Raw genomic sequence first — 20,481 nt, 5'->3', positions numbered from 1 at the left:
CCAGTAGGATGACTCACTGTTGTTTCAATTTGCACTTCCCTGATCTCTTACCAATCATGTCTAGCATCTTCTCAGGTGCCTGTAGGAGTTTGGGGTCTCCATGTCACTCGCTCATCTTCTTCGCCCATTTTTCTATCACAGTGGCTCTCTTTTTCTCTTGCTGACTTGCAGCTGTTCTTTTACATTCTAGATATTAATTTCTTATTGATTTTAGATATTTTAAATACTATTTTTCCCCTCTGTCATCTGATATTTGTCCCATGGTGTCCTCATTAAAAGACATTTTATTTGGATGTTATCAAATGCATCCTTTTTCTGCCTCAGGAGTTTTTGTGGTTTGCTTCAGAAGTCTTTTCATTTGTGGTTGTTGGTGTTACTGTTGGTATTAACCATCCCCGAGGGCCACGAGGGTGGCACAAGTTTGTACCAGTGCCAGGTCTCCCTCCCTGATGCTTCTCTGAGTCCCAGGGGCCTGGAGACACTCGGCTCAGCCAGGGCCATTACATCATCTCATGTGAAGCAGGTGCCAAGGAGATGGGCTGAGAGTCACAGACAGCACATTGTGGAGAGCATCTTTGAGACAAGAGGAGAGAGAAGAGAAAAGCAGGTGGAGGAAAAGATGGAGAGGGTCTGAAACCATAGAGCATGGCATGGAATGGAAAAGCTAAAGAGAAGGGGCTCTGCGCTTGTCTAAATGTTCTGGTCTGAAAAAACAAACAAACAAAAATCCATGGTGACTTCTGAAAAAACAAACAAACAAAAATCCATGGTGACTTCTTTCAGTGAAAAAAAGGAAGGAGCAAAAATAGACTTCTAAGAAAGCTTTGGCTGAATGAACTCACTTACTAGGTTTCTGACACAGAATGGACTCACTTACTATGATTCTTACACAGAATCATACTAGATACTGTCACCATTATTCCGCTCCTGGGTTCCTAACCCTACAGAACTGCACACCGCAATGTTCACCAAAAGACAGGGGCTAGAATGATCACAGCAGCATTATCCACAAACTGGAAGCAACTCAAATGTCCATCACAGGAAAAATCAACCCATAAATCATGAACTAATCACACGATGGAAGATTATACAGCAACCAAAGGAATGAGTTACAACTAAATATAACATGGAAGAATCACAAAGACATGATGTTACATGAAAGAAGCCAGGGGAATTCCCTGGTGGTCCAGCGGTTAAGACTCCGCACTTCCAATGCAGGGGGCACAGGTTCAATCCCTGGTCTGGGAACTAAGATCCCACATGCCTCGTGGTGTGGCCAAAAAAAAAAAAAAAAAAGAACAAGCCAGACACGATAGTTGATTCCATTTCTATATAGTTGATTCCATTTCTATATAGCCCAACACCAGGCAAAACTACTCTGCTAGAGATCGGGCTACTGGTAACTTTGGGGAGATAGCACTGAGAAGGAGCACAAGGGGGCTTATTGGGGGTGGAAATGTTCTATTTCTTGATTTGTGTGAATGTCACATGGACGTGTTCAGTTTGTCACCATTCAACAACCTAAACACTTATGATTTGACTCTTTTTTGCACTTCAGTTTAAAAAGATGTCAAGCATGACACATTTAGGTAAATGAAAAAAAGCACACATACTCAAAAGAAAAGTCTTTTGTTTCTATAAGCACATTTCTATATACTTAAACAAATGCACAGCCAACAGATCGGAATGAACCCAACCATGTACGATATAGGTCACCCCTGTTTAAGAGGGACAGTGGGATGGGGGGGTGCTCCCGGAGGGGTAACTCCCATCTGCAATGTTTTTATAATATAACTGTCCTTAAGACTGTATGAAGATTAAATGAATCAATATGTTAAAAGCCCTTAGAGTAGCGTGTGATATACAGTAGATGCTACCTAAGGTTTTCTTACAATAAAAAGAATAAAGTGAAAACATTTTCTGGGGTATAAATGCTATTATTAAAACTAAGCTAGAAATAAAAGAAATATAAGAAGAAATATACAAAATATTATGTCTTGTGACTTCCCAAACTTCTGTGCATTATTATACATGAATATGTCCTCATAGAAATCTAGACTTTTCTTTTGAGTGTGTTTACAGAAATGTGTCATATTAGGCATACTTTTTGTAAAAATTGCTTTTATTGAAGTCTGACAGTGACAGAACAGAGAATCACGGGTCTGGAGACGGAAAGATGGGGGAGATAGAGAGAGAGCCCGCTGGGTGATTGGGGGTGGGGGCCGGCAGTGCCGGAAACCTCAGCCTGAAGGGATCCCCGTGTGGGGGGAGGGGGGACCTTTGGTCTCTCCCCAGCCTCTTCCTTCCCCCTGGCCTGGGGCTGGGTGGGGAGGGGCAGTTCCTCTTTCCTTCCCAAGCACCGAGGAGGCCCCAGCTCCCTAGGGGCTAAGAAGCTGGAGCAGCGGTGAGGGGGAGGAGCTGAGCCACACTCTTGCAAGACCCTCTCCCCCCAGGAAGCATGAACAGGAAAGACAGCAAGAGGTGAGAGGACCCTTCTCCAAGAGACCAGAAGTGTCCTAAGCCCCTGGGTCTCGCTGTGGCTGCAAGGGAAGGTTGGGGAGGTTCTAACGAGGGAGGTAGGGTGTCGGGATACTCTTGGAGCAGCAGTGGGAGCAGGGGGCGCCAGGTGGAAAGATGTGTCAGGGAGTCCAGAGCCAGCCAGGGCTGGGGCTGTTTGCTTGGGTGGCTGTGTCTCATCCTTGCTCTTCTGGAATTCGAGCTGCCCCGATCCGGTTCTCCCGACGCCCTCCACAACGCTCATCCTAATTTCCTAGGCTGGGTGTCTCTGTCCTCCCTGGGGTCTTCTTGGCTGCCCCCAGAACTGGAAACTCCAGGCTCCTGCAGGGCCCCGCCCCAGGGGAGGGGAGTATGATGCAGGGCAAGGCGGCTCCCTTGCCTCTTAAGCGACTCCTGGCTGTTCCAGAAGCTGCAGGGGGCAGATGGTCTGGAGGTAAGGGCCCAGCAGCTGGCTATGCCAGGTGGTTCTGGAAGAGGCTTCCTATCACCTGGGCAAGCTTGCCCTCCTGTCCTCACAGGGGCGATGGTGGCTGGGTCTGCAGCCTGGGCAGCTCCTTCTGCCTTCCCCAGCATGTCTCTGATGGGTAAAGGGTCCCCTCCCTATAATATCCAGGAGTTTAATGGTGGAGACCTGGCTGCCTCGTTTTCTGGCTGTGTGACCTTACGTAAGTCACTTACATGCTCTGTGCTTCAGTTTCTTCTTCTGTCAATAGATTAATCATAGTCCCTCCTCAGAGGTGCGCATAAGTCCTGGATGGTACAGTCTAGACCTGTGGCTCTCAAGCTTGGGCACACATCAGTACCACCTGGAGGGCTTCTAAAACACAGGCTGCTGGGCTCACCTTTAAGGTGTCTGATTCTGTAGGTCTGGGGTGGGGCCTGAGAACTTGTATTTCTATCAAGTTCCCAGGTGATGCTGTTGGGATTTGCTGGGGACTGTGCTTTGAGAAGCCCTGATCTAGATAGGTGCTCATCCCTCTGCCTGGTACATGTTCAGTGCTCAATAATGCCAGATGTTACTCGACAACATTCAATACTGATTAACTGAGCCCTGAGGATGTGCCAGGGACATGGCAATGCCCTTGCTCTGGGGGTCTCCCGATGCCTGGTTTCACCCCCATTCCCCGGGCCTGGCTTCTAATTTGCTCCATCACATTCTCTCTGCATCTCAAATTTAACTTTCTCACCTCTGGCCACTTAAGAGCCTAAACAAACTAAATCCCTTATTTAGCACTTTTGAAGAGCAAGGCATTGTGTGTTCATAATAAATTCCTGGGGAAGGTCCAAAGGTGACTCATTTTTCACACGAGGAAACTGAGGTGCGGAGAAACTGTGTGATTAACACAAAGTCACACGGCCAGCATCAATTTCTCCAACCCAGTTCTGTCTGACTCTTGTGGAAGCCAAGGCCTTCTGCCTGGATTCTGCTCCCTCCTTCCTCCACCATCCCTGTCTCTCCATTACCCTCTCTCCCCAACTGGAACAGGAGCCTCGAGGAGGCACAGGGCAGAGTGAGGGTTATTTTTAAACTTTCCTTGAAGCTGCCTCAGCCCCAGGGACAATGCCCAGCTCCGAAGAGCTTGGGTGAGGCCACTTTGCACCCATATGTTCTCTCCAGGCTCCAAATCTAGGGACCCAGACTTGCAGTTAAAACTTCAGTCCTGCTGAAAAGCTGGCTTGGGGGAGGGGTCTGTCACCTTAGTGGTGGTCAAGGTGGGGGAGAAGGGAGAGCAGGAATCTCAGGGGTCTGCTTCTCCCATGAGGGCTGTGGGGAGGAGGGGTGGGTGCTGGAAAGCAAAGGGGAATTCTGAGGAGTGTTCCTAAAGGCAGAACCTCCCATGATTCCCCCCTAAGGAGGACAAGAATAATTCTGGGGTTCTTCTCCCATGATTCCCTGGGAGGTCAGGAGCAACCCATCTGCCAACAGGAAGTCTTTCCCGTGATGTCTTGGGACCATACAGTCAAGGGGAACTGGGGGGCAATGCCTGGAGGAGAGAGTTCTTATGATTCCTGGAGGGTCCTTAGTAGTCCTGGGGATCTTCTCCCATGATTCCCTGGAGGCGGGGGGTAGTTCGGGCAGCCTTAGTGTTTTCCCCCCGATTCCCTGAAGAGGACAGGCATAACCCTTGGAGTTTATCTGTAGAAGGCGTCCATGATCTGGGCCACTCCTGGGTTTTCTCCCATGGATCTGTGGTAGGTCAGGACTAATGCTAGGACCTTGCCTTTAGGAAGCTCCTCCCAGGATGCCTTGGGGCTTTGGGGTCAAGAAGAATTCTGGGGGTTTGCCTGAAGGAAGGGGCTCCCTTGATTCCCCAGGGAATGTGCCCACAGGAAGTCCCACCAGGAATGCCCGGGAAAGACAGGGGGGCGGGACCGGCCCCGACAGGCCCGACGCCACAAGACGTGCCCCAGCCCCCGGGAAATCAGCAAGGTCATGGCTTCCATGGCTCTGGGCATGCTGAACGAGGGCGGCTGCAATGAAGATGAGCTACTGGAGAAATGCATTCAGTCTTTCGGTGAGTGTCCCCTTCCCTGGCCAGCCTCCCTGGTCCTGAAGTTGGACCAAGCACCCACCTCTCTCTGGGCTCAATTTGAGGGGTATAAAATAGAAGCTGGAGTATGTGGAATCTCATATCACTATAGTAGGAATAAGAGAGACACCTACCTGCATTTCTTTTTCCTGAGCTGCAGGGGGAGGAGGTCTGACGCTATTTCCATCTTCAGTATGACTTGCCAGGGGCGATGCTGGTCCATGCACAGTACAGACAAGGAAACTGGGGCCCAGGGAGGCCAGATTGTTTGCCTGAGTCCATACACGGAGTCGCTGGTAGAGCTGGGGTTTGAACCAGGATGTCCAGCTGGCTCTGGAAGCTGTGCAGTCCATTGCCCAGGGGCCATTCTGACACAGAGTCCCCTTCTCCTGCCCTCAGACTCGGCTGGCAGCCTGCGCCGTGGGGACCACATTGTCAACATGGTGCTTGCCATGCACAGCTGGGTGCTGCCTTCTGCCCACCTTGCTGCCCGTCTGGTGACCTTATATCCTTCCGGGGCCGTGAGCAATGGGTGGAGGGCAGAGGGCAGAGATGTGAGAGCCTGGTGGGGACAGGGTGAGCAGGCAGGTCTGAGTTGCTGGATAACAGAACCTTGACCAGAACTCAAGTACCAGGAGGCCACGGGGAGCTCGCAGGAGCTGAGGAGGCTGCAGATCTGTCACCTGGTCAGGTAGGCCTGGGCCAAGACCTCCACCCCCATGACACAAGATCCTCACCCTACTGCCCCCCACCAAAAAAAAACACTTCCCAGAGACTACCCAGCCCTGCTCCCCCAAATCCCACTTCTGAGAACCCCCTGGCTTGATTCCTAAAACCTCCCAGTTCTCCTCCTTAGAATCTTCACCTCTTAGATACCCCTGACCAGATCCTATGGACCCTCTCCCAGCTGGTACCCCAAGACCTCCAGCTTAGATTCCTAAAACCCCCACCTCCCATACACCCCAGTCTAGACCCCCTCACCCTGTTCCCCCAAAATCTCACACCCAGAGACCCCTGACCTAGTTCCTGAGAGCCACCCCCATTGCCCTGCTACCTAGCCACCCCTCTTCCAAGAGAGTTCCCAGTCTATCTGCCATAGATCCCTCAGCCTGTGTTAAGAGCCCCCGATCCTACTCGCAGAGATCCTCCTAGCCTGGTGCCCCTCTGATCCCTGGCCTTCTGGAGACCCCCCTGCACACATTTAGAGACACCCCCAAGCCCAGCACCTAGAGATCCCTCAGCCCAGGAGACCCCTTTCAGAGACCTGCCTCACCCCCAGCCTCATCCCACCAACTCTAAACCACCCTCAGGTACTGGCTGACCCAGCACCCTGAGACGGTGCACCAGGAGCCCCAGTTAGAAGAGGTTATAGGTCGCTTCTGGGGCACTGTGGAGCAGGAGGGTAACGCAGCCCAGCGGAGCCTGGGAGACTCCACTAACCTGTGAGTCAGCCCCTTCCCCTTCCCTCCCACCCCCACTCTGTCTCCTCCCTCCACACCCTCACATCCTCCACCCTGAGCTCCTTCAATACCCTGCCTCTCTTTGCCCCCAGGCTGAGCCCTGGTGGCCCTGGCCCCCCTCCCCCCATAAGCAGCCCAGGCCTGGGCAAAAAGCGCAAAGTGTCCTTGCTTTTCGATCACCTGGAGACTGGGGAGCTAGCAGAGCACCTCACTTACCTGGAGTTCCGGTCCTTCCAGGCTATCACGGTAAGGATGCCCCTCCTCCCAGCTGGGGAGGGCTTGGGGTGGAGAGGGGCCTGGCTAGGGCCAGGCAGGACTGAGAGCACCCAAACTATCAAACTTGGGTGCTAGAGGGTCCAGGAAAAGGAGTTAAGCTAGCTGAGCACAGAGGCCCCGGGTTCAAATCCCATCAGCCCCTTCCTACCTGTGTAGCTTTGAACCTCTCTGGGACTCAGTTTTCTCATGTGTAAAAAGGAGGTCATCATATTTCACTGGCTGGTTGGGAAAACTGCGTTAATATATCCATTTAAAAATGCTCGTCACAGTGCCTGGCACATAGTAAGTGCTCAAAATATTTTATGAATTGTTCACTTGAGAAGCATTTAAATTCACTGTGCCTCAGCCTGTTATCTGTAAAGGGGAGACTTAGTTCCTGCCTCGTAGGATCAAGGCCTGGTCCAGAGTAAATGCTATCTAGTTGAACCATTTGAAATTGCCATATTTTGACATATTTTACCTGCCCAAATGGTAATTTCAAATTCTTCAATCTATATATAAGTGTTTAGCTATTGCCATCTTGCCTTCGTCGTTTTGAGGGTAGGTGGGGACCTGGTTCCTTAATGTGAAAATTGCCTGATTGTCCACACACACGCACACACACACAGTGCAGTGGATGTGGATATGTGATGTTGACCCCTTGAGCAGAACAAACAGAAGTTAGTTTCATGTCCTCTTCACCACCCTTCCCTTTGCTGACTAGATGTCAGTCAGGTATGCAGTTAAAAGCAATAGACTGGGTTCCCAACCTGACTTGGGCCTGTGTGGCTCTGTGCCTCGATGACCTCATCTCTAAAATGGGAATAATATAGTATTCACTTCATAGACTTGTTGTGAGGCTATGATAAAGGGCTCAGAATAGTACCCAGATTTCTTTAAACATTTCTCCTCAGATGGGAGAGGGCCATGGTGACATCAGGGACATTTGATGGCCGAGCTAGGACATCGGAGGTCGTGACTGCTTGGGGGATGGCGTGTGAGGGGCAGGGCCTGAGCGCCAGGGCCCCCCCTGACGCCCACCTCACCCCCAGCCCCAGGACCTGCGGGGCTACGTTTTGCAGGGCTCCGTGCGGGACTGCCCAGCCCTGGAGGGATCCGTGCGTCTCAGCAACAGCGTGTCCCGCTGGGTGCAGGTCATGGTGCTGAGCCGTCCTGGGCCTGCACAGCGCGCGCAGGTGCTGGAAAAGTTCATCCACGTGGCACAGGTGAGGTCTGCCCCTGCTCTGCCCACTTTCTGAGCACCTGCCCCGCTGGGCTCCTGGGCGGTGACGTCACCATCTCCTGGCCCCTCCCCAACGCATCACGCCCCACCCTGGCTGCGTGCCCGAGGCTTCAGTCCTGTCGTTCTAACCCTGGACTGTGACGGTACTTCTTCCCTGGCCTTGATTTCACCACATCCAACCCGCCCTGGCCCCCACTCCTTGGTCCCAGACGTGGCAGTTCCTCCTGACCCCGTCTCACAAGCCCTATGCCTGAATGATCCCCAGGGCAATGAAAGAGGAGACTCTTTCTTGCCCGCACCTTTGCGTCATCCCCTACTCTGGTCCCTAGGCCCCAGCTGTCCCTTCAGCACAGTGACAGCATCCGTCCCCATCCCTTAGGCTCCCTTGCCCCCGAGCTTCCCTCCCTCTTCCCGCTCCCCCACCCCCTCCCCCTTTCCCCTGTGTTCCCTCCCTTTTGGAGAAAAGGGAAGCCCTCCTTCCCCCAGCGTGGCCACGCCCCTTTGTGTACTTCCTCGCAGACCACGCCCTTCCTCTGGCGTCTTCCATCGTCTTGCTTCCCCTGCCAGGCCCGGCCGGTTAGACCTGGGGGTTCTGGTATCTACCTGGGGTCTCCCCAGTCTGAGCATCTTCCATTCTTCCCTGGCCCCACCTTCTCCCCCAGCGACCTCCGCTCTTCAAACCTGAGAAAGGGGAGGGTGAGGCTACTGCCCCTGAGGGGAGGGCTGACCCCACACCTGTCTCTCATATCTACCTGACCCCTCCATGTCACTCTGGCCCCATTCACCTCTGCCCATTGCCCAGGCCGTCTTGTCTCCCCTCACCTGTCTGACTCCCAGTGCAGAGACCACCTAGTTGCCTGACACCCTAACACCTATGTGAATCCTCCACACGTGTCTGACAGACCTGTCGAGTGCCCAAACTCGTCCAACTCCCCATACTTTCCTGACTCCTCCCTTTTTTTTTTTTTTTTTGGCCTCACCGCGTGGCATGCGGGATGACAGTTCCCTCGACCTCCAACTCGTGCCCCCCCCCGCCCCCCCCCACTGGAAGCTTGGGCGGAGTCCTAACCACTGACTGCCAGGAAAGTCCCTGACTCCCTCCACTTTCATCTGACCTCACATTAGTCTGTCATCACCCTGGCCCCTGTGTAATGCCTACATATCTGCTTGTGGCCCACTCCCGCCTGACACATCTCACCTGTCTAACGCCTATACTGGCCCACCCACACCCGTGCCTGAGACCCTAACTCAACGGGGATGCTGTCATTTGAACCCCCAATTTGCCTGTCATCCATGTGGTACTCACACCTCTGCATCACCCTCCCTTCCTAGAGGCTCCTCCAGCTGCAGAATTTCAACACACTGATGGCGGTCACTGGGGGCCTGTGTCATAGCGCCATCTCCAGACTCAAGGACTCCCACACCCACCTGAGCCCTGACAGCACCAAGGTGAACTCCCACTGCCCTCTCCAAAGTTCCAGTGGTCAGTTATCCTGAACCCCCACACTTTTCCCCAACCCCCTCCATCCTCCCCAGGGGCCCTGGAGCGACCCGGAGACCTTGCTCCTTCAAATCCGACAGACCCCCAGGCTTTGTCCTCTGGCATTCTTCCTCCCTCCTCATCTATGGTGCTGACCTCTCTGTACTGTGTGTCTGGTCCTGAGCAGGACTGGAGGGAGACAGATAAGAGATGCTAGCAGAGAACTTGTAGTCCAAGTGGAGAGTGAAATGATGCCCCCAGGAATGCCAACATTTGGGCAACCCATGGGAGGAGCATGGGTTGGGGGTGTCCTGAAAGTGTCTAAGGAGAGTGGGTCATTCATGAATCTGGTGTGGCTGAGGTCAGGACATTGCAGGATATTAGGCTGGAGATAGCTAGGGGAGATCCCGTTGAGCCTTTTGCAAGCTCAACTGAGGTGTCTGGGCTTTATCTAGAGGATGATGGGGAGCTAGAAAAGGTTTGCAAATGATGACAGCACCCATGATCAGATCTGGACTTTTGAAAAATCTCTGTAGCCTGGGGAATGGAAGATAGTGGGGCCTTTCTGAGATGGGGGCCCAAGAGGAAGAGCAGTCAGGGGAGATGCGGAAGCCAGTGTGGGACATGGAGGGGCTTGGGGGAGGGGCCCAAAATGCCATTGGGCCCCTGGGGGTCCAGAGCCACACAGGAGGCTTCTAGGTACTCCCCTTCAGGGAGCTAGGGGAACAGAACCGGGCTCCCGATTACATGCCCCCCCACCCCAAAAACATGCCCTTGCCACACAGGCCCTGCTAGAGCTGACTGAACTCCTTGCTGCCCACAACAACTATGCCCGTTACCGCCGCACCTGGGCTGGCTGCACAGATTTCCGGCTGCCCATACTGGGTGTGCACCTCAAGGATCTGGTGTCCCTGCACGAGGCACAGCCTGACAGGTTGCCTGATGGCCGCCTGCACCTACCCAAGCTCAACAGCCTCTACCTGCGGCTGCAGGAGCTGGCAGCCCTCCAGAGGCAGCACCCCCCCTGCAGTGCCAATGAGGATCTCCTGCATCTGCTCACGGTGAGCTGTCCTGGGCTGCCCAGGCTGAGCTCCCAGAGGCTGCGCCTGCAGGGTACTGAGATTTACCCTCAGTACCCTGAGGGTGGGTGGGTGAGGGCCAGGACAGAATAGTAGAATAGGGCTGGAATGCATGGGCTTTGAAGCCAGAGCCTCTAGGTTTGGTTTTTTGTTTTGTTTTGGTTTTTCTGTGTGGCCTTGGGCAAGTCACTTAACCCCTCAGCCTCAGTTTCCTTAACTGCAAAATGGGAATACTAATAGGACATACTTCAGAGAGTTGTTGAAAAGAATAAATAATTCACATAAAGTACTTAAATAGTATCTGGAACACAGTGAGCGCTATATAAGTAATGCATTTCCCCCCCAGTTCTCCCAGCAACTCAAGTATCCATTGATCTGAACTTCAGAATTGCTTCCGGCTTTTGCACTCCTGAACTCCAAGGTTCTGAGCTTCTCATGACTAGTCCAAAATTCCAAGCTTTAACATATCCAGGAATCTAAGCAAAAAGCTAATAACAGTTACTGGTCACTTATTATGTGCCAGGCACCACGTTAAACAGTCCCCAGAGAGTACTTCATGCGAACCTCACAATCCTATGAGGAGGGGACCCTTATTGTGTCCATTCTACAGACTGGGAAACTGAGGCCTACAGAGGTAAGGTCACTTGCCTCCTGTCCCACAGCAGGCCAGCTTCAAACATAAGTGTTAACATATGTTAACCATCACACTATGTCCTAAGACTGCGAGTGTGTGATTCTGGCTATATTTTCTTTTACATAGATGGATGGATGGAGAGAGAGAGAGAGAGAGAGAGAGAGAGATTTCATTCTAAAGCACTTTAAATTGAGAGAGACCGAGATTCTGAGGACCATGTAGTCTAAGACTGAAAAGCTGACTTTCAGATCCTGAGACAGGACCACCTGCAAATTGAAAACGTGGGGCTCCTTGTTTGAAATTATTAAGAATTTCAAGATGGTGACAGCAGGGCATTAAATGAAGTGGAGGCCCTTCTGAGTGTGGGGCCTGCCTGTGAAGCTGGTCCTGCCCTAAGATGATTGGTGCCTAAGCTGCTATGTTTTGCTGACTTTGAGGCCATCAGTCCAAATATTTATTGAGTACCTGCTGTGAGCCAGGCACTACTTTAGGCACTTAGGCTCACAGCAGTGCGCACATGAGAAAAAAACTGCTGTCTTGTGGGGCTGACTTCTAGTGGGGGAGATAGCCAGTGAAAAAAGTCAATAAGTAAATCATATAGTCTTTTAGATAATAAGTGCTATAGAGAAAATTAAAGCAGAAACAGGCATGGAAAGTGACAGGGGTTTGCAGTTTTAAATAGGATCAGAAAAGCCTTAGTGAGAAGATGGTGTTTCTGGACTAGGGGACTGCTGTGAGTGACTAGAGTGAATGGGGGCTCAGTGGGAGAGAGGACCATGGGGGTCCCAGCGAAGAGGGGCTTTGGAAAGAGGAGATTGGGGGTCCAGGCAGGCATGAGCTGTAGGTAGGAGGATGGAGACAAAGACGGTCCATAACGCCTTGCCCGTCTCCCCAGCTTTCCCTGGATCTCTTCTACACGGAGGACGAGATCTATGAGCTTTCTTATGCCCGGGAGCCCCGCTGTCCCAAGAGTCTGGTGAGACCCCAGCCCTGACCTCTGACCTCCAGCCCAAGCCACTGCACTGACTAACTGTGACCCTCTGTCCCTGCCCCAGCCACCCTCCCCCTTCAAGGCACCCCTGGTGGTGGAATGGGCCCCTGGTGTGACGCCCAAGCCTGACAGGGTCACTCTGGGTCGGCATGTGGAGCTGCTGGTGGAGGTGAGGAGGAGCCCTGAGCAGGAGGAGGGATCTGAGACCGTGGGGACCCTGACTTGGCCTTATTCTCCCCTTCCCATGCTCCTCTGAAGTCTGTGTTCAAGAACTATGACCCTGAAGGCCGAGGCACCATCTCTCAGGAGGACTTTGAGCGACTCTCAGGCAACTTCCCCTTCGCCTGCCACGGGCTTCACCCACCGCCCCGCCAGGGGTAGGTGCTCCCAACTCCCGGATTCCCTTAAGATGAGGACCTGGGGTAGCTAGGACTCCTGGGTCTGGGAGAAAGGGGCCAGTCCTGCTGAAGCACATTCTCTCCCCCAGGAGTGGCTCCTTCAGCCGAGAGGAGCTGACAGGGTACCTGCTCCGGGCCAGCGCCATCTGCTCCAAGCTGGGCCTGGCCTTCCTGCACACCTTCCAGGAGGTCACCTTCCGCAAGCCCACCTTCTGTGGCAGCTGCAGTGGCTTCGTGAGCACTCCACCCACTGTCACCCTGAGGGACCCCTGGAGCACCCTAACTCCTAACAGCCTGGGCTGGGAAAGCCAGCCCTGCCCTGGAGCGCTCATGGTCTCCGAGCCCCAGATAATCCCAAATTCCAGAAAATCCTTTAGCCTCAAATAATCCCCATATTTCACAGAAACCCTAAACAATGGCTATTCCTTACATCTTGGATAATTCTGAAGTCTAGATAATGCTCAAATCCCAGACAGTCTCCATCCTGGATAATTAACAAACCCTGAATAATCTACAAACATGGATAGATTATCTCCCAACAGAATCAATCTCCAAGTCTCTAGATCCCAGATAATTCACACCTTGAATAATTTCCAAATTCAAGGTATCTTCAAACTCTGTATAATGGACAAGTCTCTCAATCTGAAACCAAGACAAATTCACAAACCTTGGATTTCTTTCCAAATTTACTTTTTCATTCATACGTATACAGTGGGCACCTGTGTGCCAGGCACAGTTACAGGCTCTGGGTGGGAGGTGGGGGCACGAGAGGAAAAAGAGCAGACACAATCCCTGCCCATAGAAATTATGCTTTATTCATCCCAAATTTTGCCCAGTTCTCATAGATGACTTTCCAAACATGAGATAACCTCCAAATTCCTTTAGTCTCCCAGATCCCGCATAAGCCTCTAGCCTTGAGAACTTCCAAAGCCTGGATGGTTTCCTCCAGATAGCCCCCACGCCAATCACAGCACTCCTTCCCCTAGCCTAGGAAACCTATTCTTCTTTCTCTTCGCAGCTTTGGGGTGTCATCAAGCAAGGCTACCGCTGTCGGGGTGAGTGGGGCATGGGCAGAGGGAGGGAATCCAGGAACTGCAGGCTGGAAGAATAGGGGACACAGACTGGGCCTCTGGCACTAACCTCTGAATTTCCCCCAGACTGTGGACTGTGTTGCCACAAACACTGCAGAGACCAAGTGAAGGTCGAGTGTAAGAAGAGGTCAGGGGCTAAGGGCGATGCAAGCCCCCCAGAAGCCCCTGTCCCACCCACACCAGTTCCCCATGCTGGCTGTGGTAAGACCCAGGGTGCAGCAGTCTTGAGAACGGGGCCTGGTGGATGGATGGGGATTAATTCCAAGGGTATGAGACCTTTCCCATCGTACCCACATCCCTCCCATTCACACCCCCACAAACAGGCTCCGAGGATAATCTCTCCTACACGCTATCCCTGGAACCTGAGACTGGGTACCACGTTCGCCATGCTTGGACCCAGACAGAGCCCCCGCACCCCTCCTGGGAACCAGAGACGGTGAGGAGGAGCTGCCCCCTACCCCCAGCTGGATACAGGGAGACCAGCCTATTTGCCTGGGGGAACCCAGACAGATTTGGGGAAGCCTAGGAAAGTTAAAATATGCAAAAGTCCTCAATTGCTTGGATAGGAGGGCATAGATACTGGTTAACTTTTAATGTTGATAGGAAAATAGAAATTTCAATATGTTGTGGGGGAGGGGAAGGGGTAACCACTAGTACAAAAGAAAAGGGAGTTTAGGAAGAAAAAAAGAAAGAAAACTATAAGATGGCAAAAATAAGGCCAAATATATCAGACACTGTAATAAATAGTGGAGGCTCTGAGACTGAGCTAAAAGAAAATCCATAGGGGACATTCATCCACCCACTTTAACAAGCCTGGGTGAGGCTCTCCCCCTGTAAGTGAACCATCTCCTGGACGTCATACACTCCCCACATCACCCAATGTCTTCCTCCTTCCAGGTCCCTCTGCCAGCAACGGCCCCACCACCCACCCAGTCCTCCAAGACAAATTCCTAGACATTGCCTTAGGTCTCCTCTCTGCACACTCCCTCCCCCAGAGTCAGGCTCAAGTCTTATTCTTCGGCCTTCAGCAGAACCGCCAAAGGCGTCGCCTCCTTGCCATCCACACTGCCTTCGTTGAAGCATCCATCATCTCTTAGTCCGAAAGAAAGTAATTTTCTCCTTTTGCATCAGAGTGGGTGTTAATCATACTCCCTTTCCTTGCATTTAATATCTGTGCTGGCAACATTTAGACCGAGGCAGCATCTCGCCAACTCCTTGAATCTCCGTTTTACAGATGAGGAGACAGGCTCAGTGAGGTTAAACTGCTCACCCAAGGTGACAGAACTCACACCCAGGTTTGTCTGCCTCTAAAACGGAAGCTACTGACCAACATGCTACACTGATATCAGCGTGGGTCAGGAGGAGGAGGGGCCAGGGTGGGTAGAGTTCCAAACTCTGGGGTTCCAGAGATGGGAGAGAAGGCCAGAGAAAGGGTGGAACGGGGAGGGAGCCTGTGAACACCTGAGTCACATCACATCCCTCCTCTGCTCAGAGCTCTCCCATGGCTCCATCTCACTTGGGGGGAAGCCAGAGCTCCCACAGTGATGATCTGCCCCCATCACCTCTCCGACCTCCTCTCCCACCATTCACCCCCTCACTCATCCTGCTTCAGCTACACTGGCCTCTGATGGTCCCCGATCATGCCAAAAAATACTCCTACCTCAGGGCCTTTGCACTGCCCACTCCCTCTGCCAGGAAGGAAAGGCTCTTCCCCAGAGGTCCACATGGCTCCCTCTTTGGGACTTAGCTCAAGTACCGCCTTCTCAGTGAGGCCTCCTCTGATCACACTTAAAGTTGCAATCCCCCCAGGCCCCCATGGTCCCGATCCTGCCTTCCTGCTTTACTTCTCTCCAAAGCCCTTTCCCCATCTGACAAACTAAACTTCCTTGTCTGCCCTTCCTCACCAGAAGGGTCAGCTCCAGGAGACCAGGGGCTTTTATTTTCGGTATCCCCAGTGCCTAGAACAGGGCTGGCACATGGTGGGTGCCTGACAGATGTTTGTCCAGTGCCTGCATGTCTCCTTCCCCATGCCCACAAGGAGGGGAAGGTGTTGCTGAAGAGCAAAGAACTTTAAGGGTCAGAGCAGCAGGGGCCTGTTCAGACCCAAGGGACAGAGCCCCCCTGACCTGGCCCCCCCCAGAGACAGGTCCTACGGCTGTCATAAATTAAATTTATTTGCCAGAGAACATGGTCCTTGGTGTTGAATGGTAGATGCGGGGAGGACATTTGGGGCCTCAGGAACAGGGGCTATGGGGCTGGGGTGCCAAGTGCCAAGAGAAACCCTCAGAGTGACTCCTCAAGAGATCATCAATGGCAGGATCTCAGGAAGGACCCCTCCCCCAACCACCAGCCCCCCCTTTACTTCTTCTTCTTCTTCTTGTGGCCCCAGCACTGGCGGCCTGCCTTCCGCCCGCCTCCGTCCTCTCTTCTGCTCTGCCAGCTGGGCATGGGAGCCTCTAGCTCATTTGGGCGGCCCCCCCGGTCTGGAACACTGCCCATAAGCACCTGAGAGATGATTAGACTTGAGTTTCAGAGAAGAAAAATATCTTGGATGAGGCGGCTAGAGAGCTGAGAGGACAGCATGTTAGGACTTCCCTGGTGGTCCAGTGGTTAAGATTCCGTGCTCCCAATGCAGGGGGCACAGGTTCCATCCCTGGTCAGGGAGCTAATATCCCGCATGCCCACATGGTGCGGCCAGAAAAAAAAAAAAAGGCAGATGTTGACTGTATGGGTACAGTAGCAGGGGGCTGGAAAGGTAGGAGATATAGGCCTAGAGCTTTCAAACAGGACTGAAGGGGCCTCAGCAAGAGGGAAATAAAGGGGAGGGTGATGACAGAGGTCCACATCCCCAACAAAATGAACGAGGACACTTCAACTTTTGTCTATTTCATATTTGGGCTTTGCATAACATTTCCAGCAAACCAGTGTTTTTTCCTTAACTTAAATTTTGCTTCACTCTTTGCTGTGCTAGACTTTATGCCCTAAGAGTCATTCACATATGCATAAGACTATCTAAACAAAGAGGTATGAGGCTAAAAACTCAATCATTTGAACAGAGGGTGGTTTTGCTCTAAAAATGGTTAAAACCCAATACAATGGACAGGGTGAGGTGGTAGGGGAGGATTTTAAGCCAAAGCAGGAGAGGTGGGGAGGAGCTCAGTAAATAGGCAGACTTTGTTTTGAAGGCACTGGGGAGCCATAGAAGGGTTTTGAGCTAGGGAGGGACATGGTCAGATTTTTGAGTTAGAAATGTCCTTCTAACTGCCATGTGGAGAGGGCAGATTGGAGGTGGTGAATCCAGAGGCCAAGAACCCAAGGAGAAGGCTAGAGCAGGAGCCCAGGCAGGAGAGGACAAGCCTTGTCCAGGGAAGAGGCTAAAAGGCCAGTTTGAAGGCCAATGATGCGGAGGCCCTTCCCCATCCCCGGGTGCTCACCTTGTTGACAGCACAGCAGGTCCCTTGGCGGGCAGTCTTGCTGGTGGCTGGGACAAGGCGAGACAGGTCAGTTCGGGCAGCTAGGACGTGTGCGATGGAGACATCTGATTCTGGGGTCAGTGCCTCTCGAATTGGGATCAGCACTGCCTTCATGGCCTCTCCTTGGGCCTAGGGGATAGAGGCAGACATGGAGAATGTGCCCACGAGCCCTCCCCAGATGGGATCTGTAATCTTTTTTTTTTTTGTATGGTTACAAAGACTTTATCAAATTATTTAAAATGTTGGCATTTATGTATTCACACGTATACATAAAACGATTACACAGAATCTTCAGGTCACTGGGGTGCTAATGGGGTACACACATGAGCCTGGCAGGGACTCAAGTGAGACCAGGCTTGGAGGCACAGGGCCCTGAAAGACTGAACGTCCTTCTAAGGACCTGAGAGAGGTAGGGTGAAGAGGAGAGCATCACTTCAGGGGTGTGGCTTAACCCCACTGCTCAGATATCCACCTCAAGCTCCTTTCTCATCTTCAGGGGAAGGGGGACCTGTAATCTTGAAAGCATCTCTTCCCTACTTAGGGCTTCACTTCCCACATCTCTTTTCTTTTTAATATTTCATTATCTTTTGTGTTTGTTTTTGCTTGTTTGTTTGCCTTATCAAAGTATAGTTGATTTACAATGTTGTGCACTTCCCACAACTTTTCATAAGGAGTATTGCTCTAAATACACTCCCAGCTCAGACCAGGGAATTTTAGAATTTTCTGGGGGCCCTGAGATTCCAGACCCCCAAACCTCACAAGATTCTAAAATGTCCTGGGCCTCCAAACCAGCAAGAGGCTCATATTCCTGGCTCTCATTCCTCCTCCCTGCAGCTGTAGCCCCCACCACTGCTCCTGCCTGGGTCTTCTGCCCACACCTCTGCCCGATCGCTCCAGTGGAAAGCAGATGTTGTGAGGTCCAGGCGCTTGAGGAGGAGGCAGCGGCGGCAGCAGTACTGATCTCGCAGGCTTTGGGACAGAGACTCCAACGCTTCCTGGGGAAAAAAGTCTCAGTCATGCCAGGGGTCCCCTTCCGTCCCCTCTCTGGATGAGAACATTATTCACATACAGCCACACACAGCCTTACCCATCTGGGTGCGTCCAGCGGGTAGCTGAGGAGGGGCTGCAGGGACCCTGGGGGCAGGGAAGGCAGGAGCTCCGAGATCTGATGGGAGAAGAAGGAGGCTGCGGTTGACTGGGCAGCAATCGGACAGACTCCTCCGTGGACCCCAGTTCCCCACAACCCTGAGGACCCCGACCATAGAACCAAGAATGGCACTCATACTTCTAGAAAACATCAGTGGCTGTGGCACTCCTCCCAAAGCCACTTTTGGGGAGGGGGCTTTCCCTCTATGAGGAAGGTGGGGTGGCCCGGGTGGGGAGGGGACTCCAGCTCTCTACCTTGGCATGCAAGTCCCGAAGCAGCTGGCTGGCTGGGGTCCCCGGCGTGGGTCTGGGCAACCCCAGGGCTTGGAGAATAAGGACCAGTTCCTGGACCATGCCAGATCCCTCCTCTGCCCCCTCCCCACCGGATGGCTCAGGGCTGGGGTCCAGATGGGAGTGCAGGCGGAGAAGGCCAGCAGCCTGGACCTCCGAGCAGAGAAAGCCTAAAAGTAGGGAAAAGGAGCAGTGCAATCAAGGAGGACTACCACCCCACCTACCGGGGTCAAAGAGTTCAAGAGGCTTCAAAACCTCCCGCCTCTTAGTTCCACCCACCTAGAACCCTGGCTCTAGCTCCAGAATAAGCTCCACCCACTTCGAGACCCAGCTCCCTCTGCAGACTTCAGACCCTGCCCACTGGGGAACCACCTGTCCGGCTCCGGCTAACCCAACCCACGTGAGCTCCAAGACCCTCCATCAAAACTCTAACCCCGCCCATCGCAGAGCCCTTAGCCTGGCCCAGTGTTCTGACCCTACCGACCTCCTGCCCTCGGGCGCGCCTCAAAATTCTGGCCACGCCCCCTCGGGAACCCTGGCTCCACCTCAACGCGCGGAGCCCGCCCCCCTCGAGGCTGCGGCCTCGCCCACTTCCGCGTCCCGGCTGGCCCCGGGCTCACGCAGCAGGCGCAGGCGCGCGCCGGGGTCCCGCAGCGAGGCCGCGCAATCCCTGCCGCAGAGCTCGCGGTCCGGGCAATGCAACTCCCGCAACAGGCCGGCCAACTGTCGCAGGAATTCCTCCTCGGCGCCGGGACCTGCCGGAGGCGGGAGATGTCAGGGCGTGGCGGCGGCACCCATGGCTCTCACCCTCCCGGCCTCCTGCTCCATGCATACCGTCGGCGGCGCTCAGCGCCTCCGTGCCCTCCTCTCGCTCCCGCTCCAGGGCACCCAGAGTCGCCAGCTCCGCCGCCAGCCGCGCGCACAGCACCCTGAAGTCTGGGCACGAGGTGCCTGGCGACGCCACTTCCGGGAAACCCTCATACCTGCGGCGCGGCCGAGGCAGCGGAAGGGGGTAGGGGAGGTTAGTAGGAGTTTCTGAGAGCAAACCTGCCCCTTCCTGCACCCCCAGACACACACCGCTCCCCTTACCCCAGGGCCAGCAGGTCCCGGGCCACCGCGGCCCACTCCCGCTTCTCTGCCTCCGCTTCCTCCATGAAAGTGCTGCCTCCTCGCCTGGCGCGCGCGCCCCCTGCCGGTCGGTGAGAGGCTCCGCCTCCGGAGTGACGTGTGCACCCAGCCCCCTCAACTGACCAATCAGCCTCTTCTCGCTAAGGGCCTTCGTCATTCCGGTTGGTGCAGAGGAGGCAGAACCCGCCCCCAGGTTCGCCGCGGGAGCCGAGTGCTAGAGCGCCGCCCTTTGGGTAACCAGTTAAGGCACTGGAAACCCCCCCGGCTCTGTAAATACAGAGCGGGGCGTTCTGGATCCCGGCTGTCGCGACAGACCAGCGGTGTCGCTACTGCCGCGACATAGAAGCAACTTCGGTTTCCTTTTCCTCAGCCCCCTCGAATGTCCTCTGCTCTTAAAGCATCCTAGACCAAATGTTGTTCTCCCAACTCCGCTCCGAGTCCAGAAACTCGTTTCCTCCTTTCCTACTTAGAGTTGGAATTCTGTCAGGAATCCAGAAATCCCAGCTACACACACACACACACACACACACACACGCACGCACACACACACAACCGAGTTAGTCCTCATCGATCACAGCGCGCCCGTTGGACCTTCACTCCTCTCGCTCCCTAAGCCGTGGAGAGAGGGAGCAGGTGCAACATACCATGGTGATTAAGAGGTTGCACCCTGGGAGTGCAATCTTATCTGCAGGCAAAGGTTAGGATTTGACTCCACCGTTCACCACCATTGTGTTCCTGCCAGTTTGCTTCACATCTGTGTAATA

The 20,481-nt window shown here is 53.4% G+C and overlaps 2 protein-coding genes across 4 annotated transcripts; one reads left to right on the top strand and one right to left on the bottom strand.

The window, feature by feature from the left end:
* The first annotated feature begins 2,323 nt into the window (after positions 1-2,323).
* On the top strand, positions 2,324-14,774 carry RASGRP4 (RAS guanyl releasing protein 4). Its single transcript, XM_057712631.1, has 17 exons — positions 2,324-2,481; positions 4,849-5,033; positions 5,448-5,569; positions 5,678-5,739; positions 6,359-6,490; positions 6,601-6,754; positions 7,816-7,989; positions 9,339-9,455; positions 10,272-10,547; positions 12,095-12,175; positions 12,255-12,359; positions 12,449-12,567; positions 12,678-12,822; positions 13,607-13,643; positions 13,746-13,880; positions 14,003-14,115; positions 14,577-14,774. Exons 1-17 carry the CDS (start codon positions 2,459-2,461, stop codon positions 14,631-14,633), a joined length of 2,037 nt encoding a protein of 678 aa, XP_057568614.1. The 5' UTR covers positions 2,324-2,458; the 3' UTR covers positions 14,634-14,774.
* A 1,061-nt stretch (positions 14,775-15,835) lies between these two features.
* FAM98C (family with sequence similarity 98 member C) lies at positions 15,836-19,821 on the bottom strand. 3 transcript variants are annotated; one of them, XM_057712632.1, is made up of 8 exons: positions 19,679-19,821; positions 19,424-19,572; positions 19,210-19,344; positions 18,554-18,759; positions 18,240-18,317; positions 18,031-18,147; positions 17,114-17,281; positions 15,836-16,184 (listed from the first exon to the last, which is right to left on the bottom strand). In XM_057712632.1, the coding sequence occupies exons 1-8, from the start codon at positions 19,741-19,743 to the stop codon at positions 16,038-16,040; spliced, it is 1,065 nt and encodes a 354-aa protein (XP_057568615.1). In that variant the 5' UTR covers positions 19,744-19,821; the 3' UTR covers positions 15,836-16,037. The 3 variants fall into 3 exon arrangements, with proteins under 3 accessions (XP_057568615.1, XP_057568617.1, XP_057568616.1); XM_057712634.1 differs by lacking the exon at positions 18,554-18,759 and having other exon boundaries at positions 18,031-18,143; XM_057712633.1 differs by lacking the exon at positions 19,210-19,344.
* Positions 19,822-20,481: the final 660 nt, after the last annotated feature.

The sequence above is a fragment of the Hippopotamus amphibius genome, chromosome 16, assembly GCF_030028045.1.
Source record: "Hippopotamus amphibius kiboko isolate mHipAmp2 chromosome 16, mHipAmp2.hap2, whole genome shotgun sequence".
NCBI classification, from domain to species: Eukaryota; Metazoa; Chordata; class Mammalia; order Artiodactyla; family Hippopotamidae; genus Hippopotamus; species Hippopotamus amphibius.
The sequence above is the reverse complement of the archived record's forward strand: the minus strand, read 5'-3'. Positions and strand labels throughout refer to the sequence as shown.

What these genes read in the sequence shown, in the direction of transcription:
- RASGRP4 (XM_057712631.1), top strand. Translation starts at nt 2,459, where the DNA reads ATGAACAGGAAAGACAGCAAGAG. An exon ending in GAAATGCATTCAGTCTTTCG is followed by an intron (nt 5,034 to 5,447) that starts GTGAGTGTCCCC and finishes TCCTGCCCTCAG; the next exon opens with ACTCGGCTGGCAGCCTGCGC. An exon ending in AGTTCCCCATGCTGGCTGTG is followed by an intron (nt 13,881 to 14,002) that starts GTAAGACCCAGG and finishes CCCCACAAACAG; the next exon opens with GCTCCGAGGATAATCTCTCC.
- FAM98C (XM_057712632.1), bottom strand. Translation starts at nt 19,743, where the DNA reads ATGGAGGAAGCGGAGGCAGAGAAGCGGGAGTGGGCCGCGGTGGCCCGG. An exon ending in GGCGCTGAGCGCCGCCGACG is followed by an intron (nt 19,345 to 19,423) that starts GTATGCATGGAG and finishes CGCCTCCGGCAG; the next exon opens with GTCCCGGCGCCGAGGAGGAA. An exon ending in ACTGGAGCGATCGGGCAGAG is followed by an intron (nt 17,282 to 18,030) that starts GTGTGGGCAGAA and finishes TCTATCCCCTAG; the next exon opens with GCCCAAGGAGAGGCCATGAA.